This window comes from Formica exsecta, unplaced genomic scaffold, assembly GCF_003651465.1.
Source record: "Formica exsecta isolate Colony F162 unplaced genomic scaffold, ASM365146v1 scaffold370, whole genome shotgun sequence".
Lineage (NCBI taxonomy): Eukaryota > Metazoa > Arthropoda > Insecta > Hymenoptera > Formicidae > Formica > Formica exsecta.
The window spans coordinates 536699-552005 of NW_021850942.1; the positions used below are offsets into that span (position 1 = coordinate 536699).

At 38.6% G+C, this 15307-nt stretch overlaps 1 protein-coding gene across 1 annotated transcript; it reads right to left on the reverse strand.

Moving 5' to 3' along the window:
• Positions 1-11650: 11650 nt before the first annotated feature.
• On the reverse strand, positions 11651-14161 carry LOC115239319 (autotransporter adhesin BpaC-like). The gene is made up of 4 exons (XM_029813789.1): positions 13710-14161; positions 12649-13516; positions 12254-12519; positions 11651-12178 (listed from the first exon to the last, which is right to left on the reverse strand). Exons 1-4 carry the CDS (start codon positions 13920-13922, stop codon positions 11651-11653), a joined length of 1875 nt encoding a protein of 624 aa, XP_029669649.1. The 5' UTR covers positions 13923-14161.
• Positions 14162-15307: the final 1146 nt, after the last annotated feature.

The window sequence follows — 15307 nt, forward strand, 5'->3', positions numbered from 1 at the left end:
GAGCGGTGATATTGAGTGTGCGTGCGGTGCAAGGCGCGGCCAGTGCACCGGACGAACGTGAGAGGGTAATTAATTCCGGCCGTAGTCCTTCTAAATTGCGACAAAATTAAAGTCATAGCGTAACGAAGGTCGCGCAGCTCGGCCACCGGTAAAGGACGTCACTTTTACGGTGTGCATATTTCATCATCAATTGCGCACCGCGGGAACCCTCAAGATAGATACAGTAGCAGTGCGAGCGAATGGGACCACAGTCCCCCCCCGAGGCTTATCCGACCGGGGAGTAACATGATGGAACCGAGTAGAAAAGCGAGACAAATCTCCAAGCGACGCCAATCTGACGGATTAAAATATCATAAAAAGGTTTTACGCGCTCGTGAAATTACTGGGTGGTGCACGATTCTCTATTATACTCGTCCTCGGGGGGAATCACGATTCGATATGACTCACGCAAAGGAGATATAATGTTTGATTGCAGATCGATGGATATCTGCTATAAATTTATCCGATTTGTAACAAATTAGAGACGTAATCTAACTAATCATATTCAATAAAAAAAGAATTTTTGAAATTTTTATTTTGTTATAAAGTATTCAGGCATAAACATCTCGTAAAGCAAAATAAACGTATAGATATAATACGTATGAAGTGCGTGTACTCGAAGAGATTAAAGCAGTCGAAGGATGCGCGAGCGGTCGGTGAGCGGTGAGCCGAGAAAGAGAAGCGGAGAGAAGAAATTGGGTTGCGTGTTGAGTGGCTAACGAGCGTCCGCCGGAATAAGAACAACAAAGCATGGGCGCACATGCGAGATGGGACACGACTTCCGTGCTTCGAATCGAGGAGCAACGACGCGTGGAATACGCGCCGTTATGCTTCACGACGCATCGATCGTGCTTGCGTAGGGAATCGCGTGCGAATTATAATTGCCGATGGATTTCTTGGCTAGCGAAAAGAAAGCAATTGTTCTTTACCAATAAGTCAGGCCTTTTTTTTTTAAATTATGTCGATTAATCATATTTTTATTATTTATTTTCCAGCTTCTAATTTAAACGATATCTCGATTTTCACGCAGACTTTTTGATGACATTCGCAAACATTGTATCGAATAAAGCGCATGGCGAATCGGTAACGTATGCGAAATACGTTTGCATCTGGTGGCAGCTACTCGCCGAAAGTCGTTAGTCTTCCATAGATATCGCAGCCCACCGACCGCGTTTTCTCCAAGGAATTCATTTCGTCCCTTGCATCTTTGATCTTGATAAATGTGCGCTGCAAGAACGGACGATTTTTATTTGGCTACCGAATCGTACCCGGCCGACATGACGGGTGTTATTCTTCATAACGAATTTCGTCGTACCGGTTATATGGCAGCTTCTCGTTTTCCTCGATAATGATCGTACGTGACCTCTTATTACGATTAATAATAGCGAAATATATCATATATATAAATTATAACACATAACGGACGACCTTTTCTCGATAAAGAAATAAAAGAAACGCGTAATTTTGGTATCGTACACGGAGCTCTCGTTTCCAAGCACCGACAATGCAGTAATTTGCGACAAGTTATTGCTTCTAATGGGTCATAGTTTCATCTAATTGCCTCCCCCCCCCTCCGCATACCACGAGTATCATAGTATTTTTAGCGCAATTAGTTACATATCCCCGACTCGCTCTTCCGTGTCTTAATATCAGCGCAACGTTCTCTGCAGAACTAAAATTCCTTTAAACGAGTTCTTCTAATAATTTTCTGCTCAAGGCTCGGCCACTTTCGAGTGAAGCAGGTGCTTTTCAAAGGATGAGAGCAGCGTGTTATATCGGCTCTAGGCGGATGGAAACATTTTCTCGTTAAAACGAGGAATTACGAGAGAGAAAATAAAGGGAGCCTTTTCAAAGCGTTAAACTAGTTCTGGCAATTAATACGTGCCCGGCAAACTACACGTGAATATATATATCTCGCTGTTTGCTACACGTGGGTGCTTCATTTGCAGACGCGCGTCACTTCAGATATAGGTCCGTAATTAGCTGCCACTTAATATAATTAGTTTTTCGTTGTCCCCAATGTCTTCTTGCGTCTCTCTTATTCTTTTAGTTCGCCTCGCTATTTTATTGTTCTTTTTTTTCTCCTTATTCTGCGCTTCCCTGGGTTGCACCCTTCAGAGCTTTTCTTCTCGGCTTCTTCTTTCTTTTAGTCTACAAAACGACCGCTCTTGCCATAGAAACCTTGAGACCCAACGAATCTCATCGTTAAAATTATGATCATTTCCGTGATTACCGCTGCCTTTCGCGGAACCTCTTCGTTCTCCGTAGAGCAATGCCACGCCTTGGCGCGTGAAAGCGCCAGAAATGAATACGCCACTGGAATAAAGGGTCGGAGCCCTTCATTTTCTCAGTGCTTGTCTTCTGATATGCAGCATTAATTCTTTTTCTTATTCGCGCAAGTACTATTTATTTCCGTTCTATAACCAGCGAACTAAACGGCGTTTATGTAAAACGTCTAGACGTACGTAATTATGACGTACATATATAATTTGTCATTCATATATCGTGTTATATACTACTTATTACTTTTCCCTCCGGCAAGAAAATCAATTTTATCACTATTATTTATTTTAATAGATTCTTCTTATTTTTGCGATACGTGTTTGAAGAAATAAGAGACAAACGAGACGTAGCAATTTCGACTAATTGTAAATCGATGTTAAAAACTGTATCTTTATTTTGCCGCGCGAAACGGATCTTAATCTAGGCCCCGCTATCGTGATCCGATAAATGCAAATGTCGAGGTCTACTCTCGCCGCCAAGCCACGAACGTGTATGCAGCGTTTATATGCGCGATTTCACGAAGCATTCTCGCGAATAAGCGCTGCCGTTTGCGCTTCTTCTTCTTTTTGAGTTTTAGCCCAGCGTATCCTCGGTTCTAGCTGTACCCACCGATCTTCTCACTGGCCGACGTAAGAAATCAATGGGATGCAACCCCTGACTACGTTGGCACGTAATAGCCGGGCGATAGCACCGCCGATTACCGGTGGAACGTGTTTTTTGCATATTTTTCCAGCGGTTGGCGGCAGTCCAGAAAATTCACCTATAATAACGTGCACCGCGTGGAATACGGTGTGCAGAGCGTAACTGCCACTATACAAATAAATCCCAATGTTCCCACCTCTTCCACGACCCTCGGCTGTTCTTTTTGCCGTGTTTTCCCGTGCGGCAATTGCGCCGCCCGCAAATAGCTAGTGCCAACTGAGCTCTCGTAATCACATCGGGATCTTCCATTGTTCTTGGGAGAACCGCGATAAAATTTATACCCATTATTGTTACCGGGCTACTTTGCGAACATTTCGTGTTATTACGTTTGTATTGTTAGCAGAAATTTTATTACTTAGTTCGAGAAAGATGTATAGCGGTTCGCAATTGTTTTGGGAAAAGGAGGAATCGTAAGTTGCTTAATAAAATTCATTTACACAGAGTGATGGAGTCAATTCTACAAGTAATGTATTTTACGACGGGTATGTATGTATTACATCATATACAACAACGTGATTAAATTACTTTGACTAACTATTATTTGCAGGAACAACATTATACGCAAGTGCAACAAAATACGCAAGAGTGTTTCGGACTTAGGGCTATGAATAACGATGACTTAACCATTGGCCATTCATTTCGCTCCGCGCAAAGTGGCAGTCATATTCAGGATAATACGCATTTCATCGTCAATACATCATAGATTTTATTTCGAGGCAAGGTATATTTATTTTGAGCACACGGGCCCGACTGCAGGTGCAAATCATCCGTTCGCCTCTATTTCAAGTTACAGTCATTTTTAGAGGAGTTAATGACATCGTTTGTCGGTGCATCCACGGAACTGTGTCCACAAGCGAATGACGAATGGATTCGAGCTTGGAAACGAAGTGCGAGGCGAGCGTCTCGAGAATAGGTTGATGTCTTCAGCTGTACGTAAGTCGTAATCACGGTGAGCTACAATGTTGCGGATAACGGAAGACGCACTTTTGTTCTCCGATCGTGACCGGCCGTGATGAACGTCGATAGAAAATCTCACTCAGAGACCAGACACGCATGTTTAACGCATTAATAAATAATAAAAAATAATAATAATAAATATTCGCGATGATGAGTCGTCGTTTTCAAGACGAGGAAACGCATTAGGGTTTCCCCATATATTCTTTCAAAACTTGACATTTATTTTACTCAATTTGCGAAAATGATAATGAACGATATAGGTATTCGCCGCGAGATTTTTAAGCGATCTTAAATGATTTGTTCAATTTACGTTTAAGGCAATTGTATTTTGGCCAGCAGTCTCATCGACGTCCGTAAACAAAGCTTTTTTATTTGTTTACCTTCGCGACGCGCTTTAAGCGCGTCTGTATTGAATGAGTGGCGGGTGGATTATTACGATGGAAATGTGCGAACAAGTCAAATCGACGTACTATAACAAAACGAGTGTCATTGAAATGCGCGCGAATATATCGCGCTGTCAAGAGACTTCGAGACGGAATTCATTTAAACTCCGCTCGGACTCGTTTAGGCACAATGTAAGCGCGTTTGTTTAAGCGTTGCGCGAGGCGCCCCGCGTGATTCCATTTACAGATTTCTATGATTTTCGTCGACGTTCCCTGGACGTGCTCGGGGAGAGGGAGAGAGGGAGTAGAAGCCTAACAATGCTTTATTCACCAAGTCTCGCGTTCGCGCATTGGACGAAAGCGCTGAAATGGCGCGACGAAAACGACGGGAACAAACGATGCATTCTGGAAGACAGACACTTTTCACGTTTACACATTCAACGGCAGGTCTCTTTTGTTTCACGTAACATAGTGTATTCGTCGCCGCAGGTTTTGGTATTTCAACAATATGTGTGACTAGAAAAAGTAAGTACGCGCTGACTGTCTCTCGGCTGCCTGTCAGTTTGGCCGAATTTCGCAAATGTTTTCTCAAATCGTCAAGCAAGTATGCGAAATTCACGAGGGGGAAACAAGTGTTCGAACGTATGATTATTACGCAGTTAGCCGTTGCGCTAGACTGGTTCTATGCTGACCTCCGTAACTCGCAACGTAATTAATCTTCGGGATTACTAAACGGGATAGAGGAATGGTCGACATTCTTATTAACGTGTTGAAGACGTATCAAAGTGGATTTTCTATCTTGAGAAAGTTGTTAATGAATAAAAGGGATCGTAAGGGAGAGGAATCGAGTGATTTTCGGCGCGGTTCGCTGAGCTGTTTGATAAAATCATTTGAATTACGCAAATACGCAAAGGAAAATGAACGTCGCGCAGATTATACAGCTAATACAATCACGCTGATTATTCCAATTTTGTCGTGGACCCGGCGTATCCCTGAAAATTCGCATCTAATGGGATTTTAATGACCACGACCGGGTAAGACAATTCTCGCGAGGCAATCCGAAGATAATTATCCGCGGTTAAAAAACTGATTTTATTAAACATTAATGTGCATCGGAAAGTTTGATTTATCATCATTCGATAGTTTCATCGGATTGATATGCTAACGATCTAAATCTGTAATATTAATGTATCTATCTCGTTTGTGAAACTAGCAACTAGTAAGAGTTGCTCGTGTTATACTGCTAGTATTAACTATCACTGTTATCGAGGTAATAGATTTTTTTCCAAATCCATCAAAAGGAATTAAAGCCACAAGTCTTTTCAGAGACGTGATCGAGTTTAGAATCCAATAAATAGACGCCGCACATTTGCCGGGAGATGAATGCGGTTTTAATCGCGGTGTCCCGTCCAGGTTTCAAACCGTCAGCTGATCGCCCCCCGTTGCATTTCGAAGGAGCTCGTCGCTTGCGAAATAGCGGGCGCACGTGTATCCGCGGAAAAGTTACGTTTGATCGGCCAGCTGGTGAAACGGGCAAAGTTCAGTCGCGAGATAGTTCATCGGCGAACGCTGCGAGCACGATGAGCTTTTACGCTTTCGCGCGATTTAAAGAGATACATCCATTGTGAATTATGCCTCGCTTCCCCGCACGATGACGAGCATCTCGCATCCAGTATTTACGGCCATTGTCTTCCTACTCGGGGTGCTCGGGGCTAGAGCGGCAACGGGCGCATCGTGATCGTTATTGAGGCGCGTGGGTTGTCCTCTTCATCCTCGTTCCCGTCCTCCTGTGTCGATCACCGGGGTGTACGATATATATATATATATATATATATTTTAGTATATATTTCAGGCTCGCATTCCCCTCGTGTATCCGCGATACCTTGCGACCGCGTCACATTGGATGTATATTCGCGTTATAACTCGGTCGAATCTCTTTTTTGACATATAGCGTTTCTTACACAACGTACATATTATTTTCCTTCGTATTTTTTTATCTTTTACGTAAATCGTACAATTATCAATTTAAAAATTACGTGCCTGCTTACACGCGTATATATATTGTATAAGTTTCGCAGCTTGGATCAGCTGTTAATTGAGGTCGTTATGTCAGACTTTGTACGAACCGCGCTGCTGATACGTGCGAACGCAATCGATGATGCTGCGTTCGTCGCGTTAATGAGAGATCGCGAGATTTTATAAAAATTATTAATACCCGTGTATCTTTTGTGAGATGTCCCACCGATTAAAGCCACATTTTCGTGTAATATGAGGTACAGCAAATGCGGTGCCTCTCGTAACAGCACGTTCGCAAACGTATACGAGCAAGTATTTTATACCCGAGTATCCACTCGTTGCGGCGCATACAGTTATAATTGCCGCGATTCCGAAGAGGCACGGTTGCGACTACGTCTGCGATCAGTCTCGGATGAATATCTCGGAGATTACACACGGTTTGCAGGGCTTAAATAAATTATTAAACTATCCGCTCTCCGTTTGTTCGCCGGATTTCTCTTTAATTCCGTTTCCCTCTTTTCTCCACACATCTTTTTCTCACTCGACTGATCATCAAGCGGTGCCTCGCATATTAACACAACACTATAACGAGTATATACCAAGGTTGAAAAGTTACTTTACAAAAATAACTCGCCCTTTTTAAAAGTTTCTGTATTTTTTTTTCTGAAAAAAGTAGTTTATTATTGTTATTTATTATTGATTTCAAAAAATCAGTTTATATTAAAAAATAATCATTAAAAAGAATCAGAAATTAAACTTGTTAAAATTGTAGTTTGGTTTTAATTATTTAATGTAGTCTTTTCTACTGTAGTGGATAACCATATCGTTCGATATTCTCGTTAAGTTATCGAAAAAAATAACTATAATGATAACGGTGTTACATGTAATGTATTAATTTCTAGCCCTGGTATATATTGGCAAATCTTGTCGCTTACTGTTAGTAAAAAAATTCACGGTTATCGGAATCTGAGATAAAGAGATGCTGTGTTGAATTTAAATCTATTTGCAAGAATAAAGACGAAAAACAAACTTGGGCGCGTCAAAATCAAATACGCTGCCATTATCTGCTTGTATAAAAAGAGAAGAGAAATTTTCCGTGTATTATTGCATCAACTCCCTCCGATCGGGGGGTCGTGTAACTTTTCCTCTTATTCAATGTGATTTCAATCACTGTCGGCATTATCCTTAATATACGGTTCAATGAGAAATCATAGACGTCGACGGCCAAAGTAACTACTATTACGGAGAGATGCGCGCACAATTTCATTCTCACGATAATCGGGACTCCCTCGATTTTCTCTCGTACAATGACTTTTTATCGAGTGTCTGTAATCTTTAGTGGAAACAAAACCATTCTTCGCCGAGATTTATCGGGCCTCGTCTCTGCAATGGACGAACCAGCGAACGAACGAACGAACGAACCAAGTAACGGCGCTTGGGCCGCACTCGTGCCGTGCGCACGTAGATAACTTTCTCCGGCATGATAAGCCGTAAGGTATAAATCTGAATTGTTTTTATAATTCCTGCAGTGAGATGAGGTATCGAGATAACGGGGATTCTAACGAAGTCTGTAATTTGCCGACGCCGCGATGACCATGCGCGGCCGCACGTTAGCGAGTCGCGATGGATCGTGATTTAAACCAATCGACGCCTGATGGATACGAAAAAAAAGCGTACCCTCATTGTGGTGCATAATATTGGTCGATCGTTACGTGAACAATTCACCTTCGTTACATGTATATTTCACTTTAAATCCGCACTTTTGAAGCTCTAACTTGATCTTTTTTCGCTTAAGCAAGGATTAAAATTATAACTTCGAAACTAAACCGATGATAGATTAGAAAAGATTAAGATTTAATATATTATATTTAAACAGTTGTACATGCATAATAAATTCTTTTTTTTGATAGATTAAAAAAATTAACATTAAAAATTTTAAAATATTATATTTAAATAGTTATAAAGTGTGTGTGTGTGTATGTGTGTGATTTACCTTTTCAGAGAAATTTTGGGATATGAGGTAGCATAAAATGAAAATTTTGAAACAGTTAAAGTATGTTATATGACTATTAATTGACTATTTTTCAGGTACATCTATTTTTAACGCAATGTACTAGGTGTATAAAGAAACATGCAAACATGTTAACGTCCGACAGCTTATAAATATGTATCTCGTTGTAAAGCTATCAGTGTGTACTAAGCGCTATAAATATATGTGTCTAACAAACGTCGGTGAGCGCAATGTTTCCGATGATTTATATCCGGTGAAACGTAATTGGACATCACCGCAGAGTGCTTCCTATATAGAGTGTGTGTGATGTTGGGAGCTGATAAGGATTGTCTACGATAGCACTTTGTATCATTTAACATTCTGACAATCGACACGCATGATATGAACACTGCGAGAATGCATTGACGTTCTTTATGTCAAAATTTAGCGCCCGTTTATAACGATACGCCAGCACGTTGCTAATACTTCGATTAACAATAATTAAAATTGTCTTATTTCAATTGCATTTATATATTTTGAAAATATAAAAGATTTTAGATAAATATTTTTTTTAATTGCTGATAATTTTAAAATTTAAAGCCTGTCTTCTGTTCTGAGTGAATACATACGTTCCGTATTGAAATCACGTGTATTTCGCCGCAATGTTCTATTAAAATTATCTCTGCCAGTAACACAGATACATTGACCGGCCGTTCTATTAAGTTCTTTACATCATGATGATGTTATAGTCTGAAAGCGGACATTCACTGAATGAGCTCGTTTTAGTAAAGCGGTCATATTGGGAGAAAGACAGAAAGAGAGAAAAGGGGAGTGGGAAAGAGAGAGAGAACAATCTGCCCCACGTGTGCTTGGCCGCGGACAGGCTTCTCTCGTCACCATGTTACCCTGTTCTCCATACTCATCTGACGTGTACAAGGGCCAACAAGGAATGAAGGAGATACGATTTGGCGCCGACCGCTCACGATGCTTTTTAAAGCATAGCAATATGCGCCGAGACACACACACACATACACGATGTATGTCAGCGATATTGGATTTACCTACGAACGCGCATATCTCCCGCTTCGAGAAATATCGGTGAATATATTGCACGCACGGAAGTTTTAACGTATGGGTGAGGCAAGTATAATGGCATTATGCTTGCGACGCAACTCGTCAGAAAATGCCCAACTTCCGCTTCTTCCTCAACCCATTTTTCCATACCTGTGCCCGTCCTTTTCTCTCCCCCGTCGTTCTTGATGTCGTTTCAGTACAAGCGGATGCATCGGGCTCATTCACCAGATGTCTATATATAAATCGTATACATTGGTATGCAACAGGATTCTGGTGGTAACATCACGTATCCAAACATATATGAAAGTTGTGTAACATCATTAGAAACTGTATTTATTAAAGTTTATTATATATAGTATGTATTATATTATATGATATGTATTATACGATAAAAGTTATTGTAATTCCTATCGAGATTATTGATTTTGAAAGATAAAATTAAATTTTGGATAAAACTGTTAAATCATGCTGAATATATACATTTTACTATTGGCAAACGTGTATTCCGTATTTTATTTTATGATGTAAAAGTTATGGTAATAATCTAAACTTTGCCAGTGTTCCAGACAGTACCGTTCCATTGACCATATCACAAATTCATGGATTTCCAAAGTACAAGAGTAAACTCAGTGTATCCAGTAGATGAGACACGAGCACTTTAGGGAATAAGCTACTAGTATTCCGATGTCTCAATTGCGAATTACAGAACTCTAAAGTACGAGAGTAAACTCGGCATAACGCCATTACCTTACCTGCCGATCTGGCTGTAAGCCTAAAATTTGTTCTTGGAACTTGGTTACCATAACTCGCAAATATGTCGAACACTATACAGATTACTTTGCTAATAGCATGATGTACAATTTTCAAAATACAATATATCATGTAATGCATAATTATATTTTTTAAATAGAAATAATTTTTTTTTTGTGAGAATATATATTGTAATATATATATAGAGAGTAAGCGATTTATGATATGCGGGTGTAATTATTGATTGCATTGATGTGGTGTTTATTAAATCTGTTGTTTTTTACTATATTATTATAAGCAAATTTTGACAATACGATCATTATTAAAGCGACATAATTAAAGCGTGAATAATTTCCTGTATTATACAGTGACAAAATTTGTTCATACATTATCACTTAATTTTTTATATTAAAGTCGATAATAAATAGTTCTGAAAATATCACTTATTAAATATCTCATATCAATAGAATATACATAGTTAGTATTAGTTTACATTTTATAAATAAATAACTCATGATGAAATAAATCTAATTTAAAATATATAATTACGCACATTACAGCAAAAAAAATATTATATGTAGAAAAAAATATGTAGTTATAAATTAAATTAATTTTATTTTAAATGTTTTGCTCTATTGATTGGAGAACGACTTTCAAAAATATTTATATTAATATTCTATATTCTATATTTCTATATTAATATAGAATATATTTTGTTACACACAAAAAGCTTTTCCATAATATACACGGAAAAAAAAATTTTCGCTACCATAGCTAATCATGGTTTGCAAAATAAATTTCTAAACTGCAGCAAAACGGTTTGCTGTTCCACTTAATAAATAGGTATCACAGCTAAGATGTTTGCTGTTACACCTAATAAATAGGTGTCACAGCTAAGATGTTCGCTGTTTATATTAAAGTCGATAATAAATAGTTCTGAAAATATCACTTATTAAATATCTCATATCAATAGAATATACATAGTTAGTATTAGTTTACATTTTATAAATAAATAACTCATGATGAAATAAATCTAATTTAAAATATATAATTACGCACATTACAGCAAAAAAAATATTATATGTAGAAAAAAATATGTAGTTATAAATTAAATTAATTTTATTTTAAATGTTTTGCTCTATTGATTGGAGAACGACTTTCAAAAATATTTATATTAATATTCTATATTCTATATTTCTATATTAATATAGAATATATTTTGTTACACACAAAAAGCTTTTTCATAATATACATATAATATATTAAATAAGTAAAATTGTTTTGAACGAAACGTTATATTTTCATTATTTTAAGTGATCAAATAATAACGAGATAAATATCACTAAATTCGCAACAATTTTATCTAATTATATTTTGAGGTACATATATATTGCAGAAACATCATTGATTTATCTTCAAATTTGAATATCTGTTTCCGTATACACAATTATTTTGATTACTTTATGAAACCTGTTTTTGCATTCGCAGCACTTCCCGCAAGTGCACTAACTTTATCTCCTATTGCGGATACTGCAGAATTCGCATTCGCTAACGCGCTCGCTGCTGTATCATTAGAATCGTCATCTTTCGAGCCAGATGCAGAGGATTTGGCGTTGGACGAGGCACTCGAGGTGCTCTTTCCTTCATTTTTGCCTGCGGATTCCGCAGATGCGTTAGCGCTCGCAGCCGCTGAAGCGTCCGACGAAGCTCCAGATTTTCCCTTTCCTCCGGATTTTCCTTTTCCTTCGGATTTCGCAGAAGCGTTCGCGTTAGCTGACGCACTCGATGATCCTTTCCCGGATTTATCGTCGCTCTCTGATTCCGCAGCAGCATTTGCGTCTGCATTGGCCGATGCATCCGACGATCCTTTTCCGGATCCTTTACCCTTCTTCTCCGAGTCAGCGGATGCTTCGGCATCTCCACTCGCTGATGCATTTGACGAACCTTTTCCGGAGCCATTTTTTCCGTCCGATCCTGCAGACGCCTCAGAGTTTGCGTTCGCCGATGTCTTCGATGAATTCTTTACGGATTTATCTTTGCCCCCCGATTTTGCGGACGCTTCGGCGTCTGCGTCCGCTGACGCATTTGACGAATCTTTTCCGGATTTACCATTCTTCTTTGACTGCGCGGATGCTTCAGCATTTGCGTTTGCGTTTGCCGATGTTTTTGATGAACCCTTTCCCGATCCACTTTTACCTTCCGATTCAGCTGATGTCTCAGCTTCCGCGCTCGCCGACGCGTTTGACGAACCCTTCCCGGATTTACCCTTCTTGCCCGACTTCGTAGATGCCTCGGCGTTTGCATCGGCCGATGCATTCGACGATCCTTTTCCTTTGCCCTTGGAGTTAGCGGATGCTTCGGCATCCGCGTTTGCTGATGATGAACTCTTTCCGGAACCATTTTCCCCGTCCGAATCGGCAGATGCGTCAGCATCTGCCAATGCTTTCGATGAACCATTTCCAGATTTATCCTTCTTGCCCGATTCCGCAGATGCGTCAGCGTTTGCATTCGCGGAAGCTCCCGAGGAATTCTCTCCGAATTTACCATTCTTACCTGATTTCGAAGATGCGTTCGCGTTTGCGTCCGCGGACGCGCTTGACGAACCTTTATTATCGTTGCTGTTTGACTCAGCGTTGCTCCCTGCTTTCGCTGACGCATTCGATTTTCCTTTTCCAGCATCCTTTGATCCGTCTTCTTCCGCATCTCCTTCTGAATTGTCCGATCCTTTACCGTGGTTTTTGTTTCGTGATTCCGCTGCGGCATTAGCATTTGCATTCGCTGCTGCATTGGACTTACTGTTTCTTCCTCTACCATTGCTTTCCGATTCCGCCGCGGCGTTTCCTTGAGCGTTCGCTGAAGATTCGGATTTTCCGTTACTATCATTATTCTTTCCTGATTTTGTATCGTCATCGTTGTCGTCCGTTGATTTTTTACCACCGGAATTACTGCGTGATACTGACGATGCTGCAGCATTTGCAGTCGCTGCCGCGCTGGAGCCAGCCTTCCCCGCACCACCTTTCGCGATAGCCGAAGAAGCAGCACTTGTTAATGCTCCATTTTTGCCGGACCAAGTTTTAATTATGTTCGAAGCAATGCCATTTGCATTCAATATGGTATTGCTAATTGTTTTACCTGAACCACCAGCATTTCCTGCCCCGGTACTTCCTGCTCCAGCATTTCCTACTTTGTTATCATTTCTTCCAGTACATCCTGCTCCATTACCACCTCCTTCAGTATTTCCTGCTCCATTATTACCTCCTCCACTATATCCATTAGTTCCTCCTCCATGGCCTCTTGCTCCTCCACTCCAAATAGCTCCTATCTACAATTTCATACAATAATAGTAAATGTCTGATTTTTTGTAAACGTTTAAGATTTAAGATAACATTTTTTTGTGTTTTTTTTTTAAATATTCAAGACTATAAGTGTTATGGAATATATTATATATATTATATATATTATATAATTTGCATTAGACATGCATATATTATCATTATTTATTCTATTTGTGAATGCGATAGAAAGAACTGTTTAAACATACATACCTGTGAATTATGCTTGTCGATACCACCTTTGCCATGATTACAATTATTGCCGTGATTCTTCTGATCGCCGCCACCAAATATACCACGTAGAATAGGTACACTACCTACAAGGTCGCTCAAACCGCTAGGAAAAGCGACTGCACAGGATACGGTAATTGCCAGCAAAATGATAGTAATCTTCATGTTTCCTTATACTTGGGAATACTGACGATTGCAAAAGATAACTCGACCATTTTATACCTTACTCCATATTGCAATTGTGAAAACACAGGTATTTCCGTCATTTCATAAAATTCGTTTTTCTTAAAAATGTTATCGATCATGTTGTCACTTGGACAGACGATACTTTTTTAACTGTGGCAGACAAACTTTATTTCTACAGATGTCAGAGTCGTTCGTCGTTTTTACAATAACAGTTACTTGTACAAAATTTCACGAGTGTACGTGAGTATATAAGATACTGTAAATTGAGAGAAATATATTCGTTGCCGTTAATCGATCTTCAAATGCGGACAGATTTATGGTTTTGTACTTCATCATGTTAAAAATATTTTATCATGGAGCAAAATTTATTTGTGAAGCAGAAATGAAAACGAACCTGTCTCTGTCATCTTGTATGCATACAAGACAGACTTTAATTTCTAACGAAAATAATAGCAATGTAAGATAAAGTACAAAATATACAACAATATAAAGACTTCTTTATTCGATCATTTCAACTTGTCTATATTGCTTAATTGATGACATGCTCCAACAATACAGGAATATCAAATCATAAATACAGTGTTGAATACAGTAATAAAAAGACTGTTGTGATACGTATTTTCCTTATCATGGAGCAAGCATGTTTCTTTTCATTTAACATTATTACGGATAATTTCATGGAAAATAATATACGTTTTACTATTAATAAAATTAATTATTTAATATTTTGGAAAACGCCAACAAATTAATTTTATTTTATTTAAAGAGAAAAAATTCTTTATATAAGATTTATTTTAAAATTATATTTTAACAGAAAGAAAAAACGGGATATCCGAGATTCATTTATGAGAAAACTCATTAAATTTTTTATTAAAAAGGAGATGAAAGATCAGATTGTGTGCCGCGATATTTATATAGTGAATTATGTCAACATAATCCTTTAACGAACCATGAAACGAGCTTACCAGCAGTTAACCAAGTTTATAACTTCGTTTATACGCGCGTTATTGCGTCTTCTTCTTAAATTATGTGTCTACTATGACCGGCAGCATTTTATTATTTATACATGTTATTGATTGGCTAATAGCCGAGGCTGATATAAATCAATCTCTACTAACATTATTATTTCTTATAATTACGATTAAATAATTTAATTAAACAAAATTTTAATTTAATAAAACAATATTTTATTTTATAGATTGTTTATAAAATACGTACATTAATAATAATTTCAATTGAGTGAAAAATATACGGTATACTAATTTTTGGAAACGTTTTATTTCTACGTTATATCTTTAATTAATTCCGTCACATTATATTCATATTCTGTTGCGAGATGAGAGGATTTTAAGGTTTGCTGAACA

What these genes read in the sequence shown, in the direction of transcription:
- LOC115239319 (XM_029813789.1), bottom strand. Translation starts at nt 13,922, where the DNA reads ATGAAGATTACTATCATTTTGCTGGCAATTACCGTATCCTGTGCAGTC. An exon ending in TTAAACAGTTCTTTCTATCG is followed by an intron (nt 13,517 to 13,709) that starts CATTCACAAATA and finishes ATGAAATTGTAG; the next exon opens with ATAGGAGCTATTTGGAGTGG. An exon ending in CAGCGGACGCAGACGCCGAA is followed by an intron (nt 12,179 to 12,253) that starts GCGTCCGCAAAA and finishes GCAAACTCTGAG; the next exon opens with GCGTCTGCAGGATCGGACGG.